Below are 13471 nucleotides of genomic sequence, written 5' to 3'. Positions count from 1 at the left end.
ATAGATGGATCATCATACCAGGCCTCTTTTTCTGTATGGAGCTATCTCTACTTCTGTTCCTGTGATGCACTTAGTCTGTAGCCTGGTAACTTCCAGCTAGCAATTAAAAGTTGTATTTGCTATTAGGATACGATTTATACAGTTGTTACCTGCCTTGGTTATTTAGTTCTGTGGCTTTTTGCAGATAATCCTGAGTTCAAGATACCAAATGATAAGCTTTTGTTTAGAGTCACGGCAGCTTGCGTGCCTCAAGTCACTGCTTTCATAATTTACAGCTTAAAAAATGCCCAAAGATTATTTATTTTTCTCAGTTTGCAAAACTACAGACCTGTGTACCTAACTGTGTACTGTTTGACCTTTGTGTGTTTTTGTAAAATCATCTCACCACGTGTTACTTCGTGCTCATGCAGTTCTGCTGTCCAGTTTTTACTGCACAGCCAACATTACGCTGCATTCTCACTTGTAACCTTGTAAAGGGAAGCTGAGGTGAAGGTCCAGCAGTGCACAAGCTGTGAGAAGCAGTGCACAATGTCTTTCTGTCTTTTGCCTGCATCTCAGCTTTTCCATGCAGCATCAGCAGCAGTTGTGGCACCTTGGTAACTGTGTGTTGTTGGTTTATGGGATGGATTAAATTGCAGAACTGTCACTTCCCTATCACAGATGTGTTCAGCTGTGTAATTATTCCCAAATAATTACTGACTTTGGAAAAAACTTCTGACTTCTCAAATTTTCTTTCTCAATCCAATAGACCAACAACACAGTTACCAAGGCAAAAGTTGAGATGTTTGGATGGATTCTGAATTGATTATGTCATATGCTTTATTAAAAAGGTCTTCATGTTTTGTGTTAATGGGTTGGAGTATCTCTCCAGCAAATAGAATGTACTGCATCCTAGCTTTCATGTACTGAAGGATTGCTATACGTGGTTACACATACTGTTGTGGCTTTTTAAAGTGAATGAAGAACCTGAAAGTAGTGTGTTTTTATGTATAAGTCATTCTGCATCAAGATTCAGGACTTAAAGCATTTATTATTTGAGGATGGACTCGAGTAACTCAGTACCAGTATTATCTATCAGAAATAGGAATATTTTAAATTTCTGCCCTGCAGATGAACAAGGACCTGTCAGGATGGAGGTGCAGGGGAAATTTCTGAGTGCCTAACTGGAACTGAGAGGACTTGGCAGCTGGTATCTTGTTTGATCTCACAGCCAGCAGTGCCTACAAGCAACCCACCTCCAGGCTCTGTTGTCTCTAGCAGCAGCTTTTTTCCTTTGGTCACCTGAACCACGACCAGCAGCACACACTGGTTGGTTGTAAGTTGGAGGAGGCACTCTTCAGCTTTTCCTTACCTTTTCTTGTCCTTATTTTCTTTCATCCTAATTTGTCTAGAGGTTTTTAATTTGTTAAAGGGCAGCAAAGCAAGCTGCTCCTCAGCAGTATCCTCCCTGGTGATCCTCTCAAGCAGTGGTCAAGGCATAGTTCAGGTGGGTGCTGTGGCTCAAGTTTCCCTGGTACCTAAGGGAGTGATTTCCAGTTTTTTCTCCTATCTTACAGCCGCATCTGGAGCTTCAGAGTTCAGGTGGTGCTGCAGGGAGTCACATTCCTTCCTAATGTGTTAGCCAGACCTGGTGTTCAGAGTAGTGCTGTGGGAAGAAAACACAGCATGTCTTAGCTGTCTCTTCAGTGCGTGGACTCTCTCTGAGATCTTTTCTCATCTCTAAGATAAATTTGGGAATTAAGAATGTGGCTCATCCATTTTCAGAGGCAATTAAATGGTAGTTCAGTTCTGCAAAGGGTGGTCTGCCCTCCTGAAGTTTAGCCATGTCTAGAGAGCTGTTCTCTCATCCCAAGAACTTCCTTTGGATGTTGAAATCTGTGTTGTTTTAGAGCTGATAGTCTGTTTGTCTGAGAGTCACCTGGAACGTAACGTAAGTGCATGGCAATTTTAAACCTTGGCTGATGGTTTCCTTCTCTGTAAGTACTACACTGTCATGTAAATCCATTTTGAAGATTTTACAAAATAGCCTTGCTAATTTCTTTTCCATGATGATTTTCGTTGCCCTTCTATATTTGGGAAAGCTTAAGAAAGTCTTCCTTAATTGTAATTGATTTCAGATGAACAGAGAATACTGCATATTCAGTACCAATGTCATTTGTAAAAGTAGACGAATAATTACTTTTCAGAGCAGAGAAAAACAAGTGTCAGTTTTGAAAACTCAGTATTCTGAAAGAGGCTTAACCATAGGTTTACTAGAAAAAATTTCCACACGCTTCTTTCTTGATAAAGACACAGTTGTTCCTGTGTATGAGTTGGGGAAGATACTATCACAGAAAACATTTCTGTCAAAGTCAAGGTGTTAAAATTTTACACAGAAGTCTGGTCTCATTTACAATAATTCAGATGTTTTGTTCAGTACCACTATAGGAGTTCTTGAAATTTCAGACACCATTGCCTTGGTTTTTTTCTGCGTGTTAAACCTTTGTTTCCTGTCCTTCCCCAGCTCTTGGTGTACAGGGAGAGGAGTTCACCTTTGTAGATGATAAAGGGACTCAAAGGTAATAAGAACTATTTATTTTCTTCATTAGCTTGTCTGGTATCTGGAGAGCTATGCAGAGACAAATGTTTTCTTCTTCCTTTTCCACTGTATCCATTCTTCCCCTCTGTCATGCCAAGCCTGCTGCTAGGTTGGCATTTTTAGATACGAAGAAAAAAGATGTTTTTTAAGCCAGGAAGTGAAAAGTACTTAAACTTATCTGACCTGAAGGAAGCTAAGAAGTGCAGGTAAGTCAGTGATACCACTGCCCTTAGCGTTCTGAAATAAAATGGCAAATGTTGCCATCTTTAAATTATTAATCTGTGGTGTATCACTCCAGGACCTGAACAATTTACCTTTATTCTGAAGTAAAAAGCAACAACAAGGTATAGGCTGTGCTTGTCTAATCTCTGAATGGTACAACCTTTATTGTGGCTGCTGTTGTAAAGAACGTGTAATTGTCTTCACTGGAAGCATTCGTTTTTAAATACTGAAGCTATCAGAATCCAGTGCAGCTTTTTTCAGTGGTGAAAGTGGACTATTTCAGGGAAGCATTTTTGGCAGCCTGCTGGGTCAGCTAGGCCTAAGTCAAGGAGGGTGGCACTTTGGGGAATTTTCTTGATAAGAACAACTTTTGGAGTTGAAAGACAGTAGAAAATAGTGTAGGCTGTTGTTTCTGAAAGTTTATATGTTCCATTAGGTGTGCAAGAAGATACGTGACCTGGAGTGGGGCAGCCAGCCTGCAGCAGAGACTGGGGGACTTCAAGGTCCCATCATAGCCAACCATTCTGTGATTCTGTTCCTCTCAGGAGAGGAAGAGCAGGAGGTGAGCAGGCCTGAAGGTGTTGGCTGTTCTGCCAGAACTCCAGTCCTGTTAGTCACTGCTGGGAGTGGGCACACAGCACAAATGATATGGCTAACCAAGCGTGCTGAGCTCCAAAAATGGGTTGTGCCCAGCCCAGCTGGTAAGGAAATCTGATTGCAACTTAACAGTGTAAGGCTAGATAGTTTTTTATGACCTCTGTGGTAGTTTGTAACATGGTTCACTTTGCAACTGGTGTCAGCTAGATATAAGATACATGCTAGCACTTACTGCAGCTCACCTAGCAATAACCTTGTGCTTAATTTGTCCACATTCATTTTGCAGTCCAGATGTAAGCCTACAATAATCAGAAACTTCAGAAGCTGCATCATTGTTTTTGCTAGGCTTTATTTGTTGTCTTGATAGGGGATAATTCTCAATGATAAGATGTGAAGGAAAATGTATTCACAGTAACAAAGATGTCTTCATGATTGTTTCCTCATGGAACCAAGCAACATACCAGAAGTTAGGGGACCTGTTCTACATGATGCCTACAGCACTTGATAGCAATGAAGATAGCCTTCATTGCTGCAGGGGCTGACAGCCGACTCTTTGTTCAACTTTTTGTCCACCGGAATCTCCAGTTCCCTTCCTGCTTATCTGTGACCTTCCAGTTGGATCCCAGCCCTGCTGCCTGGGGTTACTCCATCCCTGGTGCAGCAGCACACAGTACTTGTCCATGTTGAATGCTGTAGGGTTTCTGCCAGCCCATGCTTGCAGCATGTCACAGCTCTTGCAGTTTTGGCTTTTCAGGCATTTGAGCTTCAAGCCCCAGTTTGCTGTCACCCACAGAGAGGATGAAAGGGTTTTCTGTCCCATCACCTTGCTCGTGATCAAAATGTTCACGTTGCTTCAAGTGACAACTCTTGTAGGTTGACTTTACCTCTAGTTAGATTGTAGACCCTAATTGCTGTACTGTAAACTTGTCAGTCCAGACAGTTTTTCATCCATCATAGTTCAGTTTCACCTGAGGAATGCTGAGTGACTTTGCATTACTAAAGTCAAATTACAGAGTACTTACAGCTCTCTTCTTCCACACAGTCAATCACTTTTTCATCAGGAAAGGCAGTCAGGTTGGTCAGGAAGCGTTTGCCTTTGAACCCATTCTGTCTGTTCCCAGCCACTTTCTTGCATGTCACGTTGTGGGAATGGTTTCCATGTAGATTTGGTCTTCGGTCCTCTGACCCACTCAGGCAACTCTGAGTGGCCTGTATTTCCCTTACTGCTTTATTTGGAAGCCACATTTGCTCTTTTTCAATCAATGATTCCCTGTATTGATACAACCTTTCAGAAGCTGAGAGCACCCTTACCCCTGCAGTGGTATTGGCCACTTCCTTCTTCCATTTGTTTTTACGGACATGTATAGGTGCAGTTTTTTTTATGGCATGCTCTCTAACCTAATCTTTCTGTACTACTGATTGTGTCAGGGAGCAGCAGGGACACCTAGAGGAAGGAGTCCTGAGTGTGACAGCAAGGCTCACAGCAGCAGCATTCTCATCAACAAGGGTACCTCCCTCAACACCCAAGGGGTGAGTGGGGCAAGCTGGATGAAGGTGAGAGGTCTGCAGAGGGGTCTGCAGTAGGGCAGACATGAGAAATCACATCAGCTCAGTCTCAGGTTTGAAACAGCAGCCATGACCTGGCAGCAGCCTGTGCCAGGTGGCCCTGTGCTGACAGCTCTGCTCTGTGGCTGCCTGGGACATCAGGCTGTGGGCTGTGACGGGTGCCTGTCTGGGCACGGCCTGCAGCTCAGCTGCTCAGGTGGGTGCTCAGGGTGTGAGCCTTGGCTCACATACAGTCCCTAGGTAGGAAGCAGTGACCTTTGCTGCAGCCTCCAGCAGAGCTTCCTGGGAGAGCTACCCCAGGGTCACCAGCTGTGCTGTCTGTACAGGTGCTGTCCTCTTCCCAGCCCTGTCACTGGGCACAAGGTCTTGGAAGGTCTGACAGCAGGCCTTGACAATAAAGCTTGAAGTAAGAAAGACACTGAATGTCTCAGCTTTACCTGTGGCCTTCATCACCCCATCACCAGCCCTGCTCAGCAGCCAATATAGAGCTGTGGGTGCCCCATCCCTGGAGGTGCCCTTGGCCATGGATGGGCCCTAGGCAGCCTGACCTGGTGGGGGGCACGCAGCCCATGGCAGGGGTTAGGGCTGGGTGGGCTCTGAGGTCACTTCCAACCCAACCATTCTGTGGTTCTGTGGTTTGGGTGCTGCCACTGCCTCTACCAGCACTGATGCCATGGGAGGGAATGGTATAACAGGGATGCTTAATTAGAAACAGTTACAGTTGCTGAGCATCAAATGCAGTCATTTAAACTTTTCTTCCCTAGTAAAAAATCTCAACTATCCAGTATTTCATTCTTTCCTTGATTATTATTTCTTTTGAGCAGGTTACTCCAGCAACTGCTGTTGCTAAGACACAAATAGCTGCAGATGTCCCCAAAACTGATTGCATGGTGATAAATGCCATGGCTGCCTCTCTTGGAAAATAACAAGAGAAATATGTAAATTTACTGCAGTTTTCACCTTTTAAACATAATTGTGGTGACAGCTGAGTGCTGAAAAGGTTTCTCTCTAACAGAACCATAGCTTGGTTTCCTGGTAGTGTGTGGTGGTGGCTGTACTGGTGAAATCTCTCAGTGAAAATGGAGTTTACAGCCATGTAACATCAATAGTTCCTTTTTTTTTCACAGTTGATACGATGCTGGGTTCTTTTTCTGAGAGACAGATGATTAAAAACTTCACTCTTGTGGGTAAATATTCAGGAAATTTCTGGACCTATTGTAATGGGTTTGAAATAGCATCTAGAAATGGGAAACAATAAAAAAAAGTTGAAAGTTTGTTTTTAAAACCTCTTAAGACAAACATAATTTTTGATGCCATTTTTTTGTTTTGTTTTTTGGTTTTTTTTTTGCTCCAGACCTGCAGCTCCAGAAATTTGCAGCCCAGTTATTGTTACCAAAACCACAAAAATGTGTGTGAGCTGTTTTCTCATTTGTTGTTTTAGGAAAGCAGTCTGTTCAGTCACGGTGCGAGTTGAATTCTCATGAAAAGAGGAGTGAATCAGCTTTGTTATTTTCCTTATGTGTATATAAATCATTGTGCTGTGCTTTGTAAGTAAAAGGTGTTCAGGTTCCGTGTGAGCTGTGTGTTATGTCTATCTAGAAGAAATCACAGCCTTGTTTCTGGGCTCAGTGGGAGCTGTTTTGCTGAAGGATGAAGCTGTTATTTCCAAATTTTCTTTTTGTGGGAAAAAAACCACAGTGCATTTCCTCATTTAAAAATTTCCCTGTTGGGTTTCAAAATCAAATTTGAGAGAGTTGCTTAAGAGCCAGGCAGGCAGGCTGCATGTATGTCCCTGAACGGAGCTGCAGACGGCCTTCACATCGATAATGCTACAGGGATTTGAAATAAAGAGCATGAAAATTCCTGCTAGTGAGATGGGCAGTGCTTAGGCTAAATGTGTGTTTTGTGTTACAGCACTGAATTCCTCCATTTTTATATATGACACCCCCCCCCTCAACTTTTAGACTGTGTTTCCATGCTTGTCGTGGCCACACGTACCCTCACAGATGAGACACATAATCTGCCTTCCCTATAACTTTTGCAGGTTTTTATTCCGAGTCTTCCCCAGTTAATAAAGACGGAGGCAGAGATCGAGCGTAGAGAGCAGCAAACAATCCAGCAGATCTCACAGCAAAGGTTTGTTCTCTGGTGTTTGTCACAATATTTGGGCAACCTGCATTGTGTGGGTGTGGGTGTGTGTGTGTGCGGAGACAGAGGAAAAGCAAAGAACAGATGAGCAGAAATCTTTGCCTTGAGATTTGCTGAGCTGTTAGAGATAGGAGATCAGCAGGCTGCCGTGTGGCACTGCTTTCATTCATGAGCTCTGCTCTGTTTTTTTAAATGGCTGCTCCCTGCTGTGAGCAAAAAAACAAAAAGAAAAAAGGATATACTGGAGAAGTGTACTTAAAACAGGGTGGGTGTAACAAACCAAAGCTTGACATATTGTAAGCTGCCTTACAGATGGATTCTTGGGAGGGTTTTAGTTCTGGAAAGCAAAGACTGAAGTGGTGGTTGCTGGCAGTGTTAGTTGGTAGGAGTTGGGGCTGTCATGTTTTGGAGTTAGAAATTCCACTTCCTTTTCCCTCTTACTTTATCTGTGTTTTCTAGACTGATACTGAATGCTTAGCCTTAGTGTGTCATCATCTGGAGGTGGTGTTACCCTCTAGTTGTGGCACTCAGGGACGTGATTTAACCATGGGTTGTTAAGGGTAGTATGGGTAGGTTGAGGTTGGACTTGATCGTGAAGGTCTTCTCCAACCTGAGCAATTCTGTGATTTGTGAATTAACTTGTGAACGTCGTGGGATGTGGATCCTTCATGGTGCTGCTGGTAGGTCTACTTGTGAAAGCAAATGCATTGTTCCTTAGTGGAGGAGGAGAACCAGCTGGGCCCCTGCTCATTGCTGTTGGTCCTTGTATGTCCCTGCAGCTGCACTGTTGTGTTACACACCTTTCCTTCTCGGCATCTTTAAAGTGTTTTGAATTTGTGCTCGAACTTACCAGACAGACCGTTTCACGGGTCGAGGTGTCTGTTTGATCATTCACTTGGTTTGTGTTGTTGTGTTGGTACAAGCTTATAGAGCACTTTATGTTCTTGCCTGAAGGAAGGATAAAGGAAGCACAGGATTCCAAATAATTCAGTTCCTGCCAGCTCCCAAAGGAGCCATCTCATTGTACCAGCCAACCCAGGAGCCAGCCTGGTGCAATCATTGCTCTGATCTTTACTCAAGAACAAAACAGAAGATGCTGCACAAACTGTGATGAGTGCCTGTTCTTCCCACTCTGATGGGAGCTCTTAGGAAGAGAGCTGGCAGGCAGAATACAAGTTTGGTGTTTTAGTATATCAAGCTGAAAGTGTTTTGACAGTTTGACTGATGAAATAGTGTCACAATTGGGTATGGGGATGCTGGAATATGAGGAAGGAGAAAACAGTGAAGAAACATTCCTGCAGAACAAGGAAGTTCTGTGCAGGGGCATGCTCCTCTGGAAAAACTTCTGTTTCTTAATTCGCAGAGCCACTTCTCTTTGTGGTAAGCTCCCAACTCTTAAGTAAATGAAGAATGGAAATAACAGCATAGATCACATTATTACACATATTCTACTTAATAGTTTTAATTTCATTACATCAGCAGTTTTTTTCCTACAGGAAATAGTGGCTATTTTGAAGTAAAACAAAATCATTTTCAAGCAGCTTTTTTTTTCTTTTTTCTTTCTTTCTAATGAGTATAATTACAGCTTGTTGGTTTTATCACATTATCTTTGACTTTAATTATTTGCAGCTGGAGAGAAAAACTGTTCCTTTATATGAAGTCAAAGCAGATGGGCTCAAAATTAAAGTGAATAGCAGTCCAGCCTGATGCTAATAGCAGATGGCTTTTGGAAATTACGTCTTTAATATCAAGTTTGAAAGAATTTGATCAATACAGACTTTGTATTTTGGGCTCTTAAAAATAGGATTTATTGCAGGAAACTGTACCTGGGCTTTCAGAAGGGAGTTGGCACAGTGATATTATGCAGAGCAGAAAGCAGATGACTAATTTGTGTAATCCTCTAATCCATACCTATGCTTTAATGCCCCGTTTTGAAATGCATTTAGTGTGTTTAAAGAGTGTGCAAAACACCTCTCCTGGCTATTGCACATAATTCCTGTGCTGGGCAAGTGAGGATTGAGCTGTCATGGCTATTCAAGAAATCCTATTTAAACTGAAAATTATTGTTTAATTCAGATATTACAGGTAAATAATTAAAAACATCCCATATAGGAAAAAAGTGCATTTTTCCAGTTTTTTGGAGCATAAAGCTTGACTTTTTCATTTTTCTGAATATTTCTTTCACTGTGCTAGCACACGATGGCTTGTGGCACAGCTGGTTCTGTTTTGTCAAAGCCTTTTTATTCATAAGCTCGACACTCAGTGGAAGTATTCAGACCATCAGAACACGCTTCCCAGACCTCCCCATCCCAAAAAGTCTGATAAAAATGTTGACAGGAAAAGTGACCAAACCCAGCTGCTCCCAAAACTGTTGATCTCCAGTATCTTCTTTTCTGAGGTTAGAGAGCATCAACACCAGTCAGGAAGCTGTGGTTTCACATGGGAAGGGGAGGAGGACCGATGGCAGTTGCTGTTTCTGCATGAAACATGGTGATGACATGGTCACCTCCAGTCATGGTTCAACTGCTACAAGTTGGGCTGAGTGTGGTACTGAAGCTATTGCAGATCTGCTTTGGTATCTCTTCCATTGTGGTTGCTTATGGTTTAAAAATGTTTGATAATAGAAACTGTGCACTAAGCTTACCTAAAGCACATTTGCCTTGAGTTTCACATAAGATAAAAACCTAATTCTGAAGTTTGAGATGCTGAAAAAAAAGCCAACAAACCACCACTGGAAAAAAAGCAGCTGCTAGCATTCAATTTATGAGTTAGCTGTTTGCCACATCAGATAATCCACCAAGTTCAAGCTGAGCAGGTGCATGGTGCTGGGGCTGCTTTTTGGAAACCCAAGCACTGCACCCAGCTTGGAGGAAGCTGGCAGTGCTCATGGCTGCAGTGCTGTGCCCGTAGCAGGCTGCTTGAGTTAGGAAGGATTCAGCTTGGAGGGCACACAGGGGGGAAACAGAGAAGCCAGAGCAACTGCCCCTGCAGCCTGCTCCCAGGTGCAGCTGTAGCTGGCAGCAGCTGTGCCCTGGCTTGCTGCAGTGCAAGCCAGGCCTGCCAGAAGTATTAAGTGGGGTTCTCCCCTCTCTGGTGCCCCATGTGCTCATGGAGGTGGTGGTGGGTGAGCTCAGTGTGCAGCTGCTCTCTGCATTCAGGCAGGGTGTGTGATGGGGGCTGTTGCAGCTTAGTGCATGTCCCTGGTTTTAACAATGTAAAAGAGTAAATGGAGCCATAACATTACAGTGGCTCTGAATGGAAAAGGGCACTCTGTTTCCACTTGCATGCTCTTGCTCATTTTCCTCTCCTGTGGCTCCCCTAAGCATGGGGCTGTGTGAAGCTGAAGCTGACCCCAGTGCAAGGATTGTAGCAAAAGTGCTGTTTTGCTGTCTCTTTCCTGTGTGTTTTTTCCTTTTGTTTTGTGTCTGTTTTTTCTCATAGAACAAAATCAAATCCAGCCTGCTGCTCAGCCAAATGGCTGCTGTGTCAGGCACAAGGGAAGGGTATCAGGCGAGCAAGAGTGGGTTGCTGGAGGTAAGGGAGAAGCAGGAGCTTTTACTTCCTCAGCAGCTCCAGCTGAAATGGTGGTGCAGGAAACCTTTGCTAAAGAAAGGCCCTGTCACTTCCAGCAAGTCCAGGTGTGCTGGCTAAGCACATCCCTGTCACCCAGGAATGCACACCATTTCTTCTGGTTGTCCTGCCTGCTTCTGTGTGAAAACAGTGAGAGGTATTCTGCCCCACCTGCTGTTTCTGGAGCTATAGATTCTCTAGAAGACAGTGTGAAGCCCTAGAGGTCCAGTTTGCACTTTCCATCTAGGCAGGAAGTTACCATTCATCTGCCATGCTTCGTTCCTTTGCTTCCAGGTGCTGTAAGGTGCCCTTCTCCTTTGGGAAGTTTTGTTCAAATAGCATGTTCCAGTGTGAATCTCCTTGTGCTGTTACATAGAGACTCCTCAAAAACAACAGAATGCACTGCTCACAGCTTTAAAGCAAAGTCTGGAATGGGAGGCTGCTGCTGTACGGTTTGGAATTTGATTTCAATTTTTTTTTCCACGCTGAAGAGTTTAGTTTTGGAGTTTCTTAATAAGAGAGTATGCAGAGAAACTGTAAAAAGACCAGGCTTGTGTGATACCAAATTCAAACATCATTGCTACTGGCATTTGTATTCTACACTTGTATTCGTAACCTTTGAGTGCCACAGGTTCTCTTCTGTCTTAAGTTTTCTGTGTTATCTTTATTAAAAATAAATAACATAGAGGGAAATCGTTTTTTATATTTCAAGGAGCAACAGATGAAACTGAGGGTGAAGATTGTAATGGTCATGGTATTGTTTTGCATACTTTCTTCTAAGTATGTATTGTTGTTGGAGAAGACATGGAGTTACTGAAGAGCCTTAGTGCAAATTCAGTTCCCAGTTAAGGCAGTGGAGGTAATTGTAAGTAGCCCTTAATTATGGGAAGTGGCCTTGGAAAATACTCAAGCCCTCAGCACAGGGAAAAGAAATTTGTTGTGCTTCCATGGATAATATGGATTTATTACAGCCCTCCACATTCCCTCCTAGACACATGGCAATGTTTCCATGGCTGTGGAGGCAGGAATAGGTTGTAACTCAGCAGAGGAAGTACAGGTGTTGGTACTATGTTTGATTTCCTCTGAAGCACTGAGCACTTTTCTGCTTTTCCTGTAACTGCTGTAACCCACGTAGGGTTTGCTGTGTGTGCCACAGCACACGTGCTTGCTGATATAGAGGACAACTCTGCTGGGTGGGCTCTGGGAAGAGTGGGTCCCAGAAGACCAAGTCAGAAAATATGATTAGGGAGTGCTGGTCAGGCAGAGGGGGAGCTGGAAGGGATGCATGCCTTCAGCTGCTGTCCAGCAAGTAGCAAACAATTACTAAAGTTACGACAGTAACCTGCAAAATTTCTTTTTCTTGGATTTAAAACCTTGTTTCTAGCAACTTTTTGGTGCTGCATGTAGGAACTCAGTGCTAAATGTGTGACTGCCTGTTACTTTTTGGAAGTGCCTGTTCACCAAACTCCTCTTTTTTGAGGGGTGCAGTTGAAATAATAAACTTTCTTTGTGAATTTGACAATAAGCAGTTCTGTGAGTAAATACATTTAGGTGTACGGTCTTGTCCTGATTTTTTTTTCTTTTTTTTGTGTGTGTGTGTTTGTTATATAAATGTTCTAAATTAAAACAGGTTAGATTGAATCACTCTGTTTACTGACCTAGTAGACCAGACTCGATCATTTAAAGTGTCTTTAAAATCATGGTGCACGTGTCTGATTGACACGTTAGCTTCTGTAGTCAGTATGGTACAAGCAAATGATGCAGAAATGTGCCACGTGATGAAAAATGCCTGTAAGTTGAAGCTTAAAGCTAAATCCCTTGTTTATTAAATCTTTCCATGTATGAATTTTGTCTCTTCTTGGGAGATGGCAACACGAGTTTAGAAAGCTTGTGGGTGGAATATATAACAATTACTGTCCTCTGATAGCCTAAATGATAAGTCCCCCCAAAAGTACATAAAGCTATGAACACCTTTTTTTGACAGGCTTTGAAGACTGCCGAGGAGGACACGATTTGAATCATTTGAGCATTAAAATAGTAATCCCCATGGAAGAGCCACAAGATTTACCCGAGCAACCAGTAAGTACATTTAAATAATACTGAAGAGGAGCATGTAAAACTAATCAGTGATCTCACAAATTCAGTATGCAGTTTTTTTATTTAATAATGGACAATAAGCCTATTCTGTATTAAAACATAGAAGGAATGTATGCCTAAACTCTGTAGTGTTTCTGTGTAAAGTTATGCTAATAGTTTTCTGTTTTGCTGAGAAAACCAAACCATTCATAATCTTTTCTAGAAGAAATTAAAAATCACTATTTTAATGACAGAATCATACTGGCTGTTACCGTGTATACAGTCTTTAATTCTTCTTGTGCCTAAGATCTTAAAAGGTTCCACTACCCTGAGCATGCCATCATCTCTAGTGCTGGAGAACATTATTTAAAATCCTTAATTGAACAGGGCACTGACATAGGTCGGTATGTCTTATTGCAGAAATTGCTGTTCAGACTTCTTGGATATTTGCAATGCTGCCCACATTAAAAAACACTGATATTGTAACATCTCCTAAGCTTTGTTTGGAATGGCTGTTACTGTAGTATGATACAAGGTTAAATAATTTGCTTGACACAGCATACAAATTATTGAGTGTATGCACAAAATGTGAGGCTAATCAACAGAAACATAAAATTTGAAGTCTAGGTATCTGCAGGATTTAAACTGAAATTAAAAAAAAAAGGAAATATATGTTATTACATCCTTACATGACCCAAATTGTCTTTATAAAAC

The 13471-nt window shown here is 42.5% G+C and overlaps 1 protein-coding gene across 4 annotated transcripts in view; it reads left to right on the top strand.

The window, feature by feature from the left end:
- EYA3 (EYA transcriptional coactivator and phosphatase 3) overlaps positions 1-13471 on the top strand; it is a 218572-nt gene that overhangs the window by 177812 nt on the left and 27289 nt on the right. For 3 of the 4 annotated variants that reach the window (XM_065744433.1, XM_065744432.1, XM_065744431.1), the window contains exons 2-3: positions 7008-7099; positions 12666-12760. The exons of the other annotated variant lie outside the window; for it this stretch is intronic. In XM_065744433.1, coding sequence (XP_065600505.1) covers positions 12728-12760 — 33 coding nt within the window. In that variant the 5' untranslated portion in view covers positions 7008-7099; positions 12666-12727. The remainder of the gene's footprint in view (positions 1-7007; positions 7100-12665; positions 12761-13471) is intronic. 4 annotated transcript variants of the gene reach the window in all.

The sequence above is a fragment of the Cyrtonyx montezumae genome, unplaced genomic scaffold (assembly GCF_038088225.1).
Source record: "Cyrtonyx montezumae isolate F1298 unplaced genomic scaffold, pur_monq_1.0 scaffold_31, whole genome shotgun sequence".
Taxonomy (NCBI): domain Eukaryota; kingdom Metazoa; phylum Chordata; class Aves; order Galliformes; family Odontophoridae; genus Cyrtonyx; species Cyrtonyx montezumae.
The sequence above is the reverse complement of the archived record's forward strand: the minus strand, read 5'-3'. Positions and strand labels throughout refer to the sequence as shown.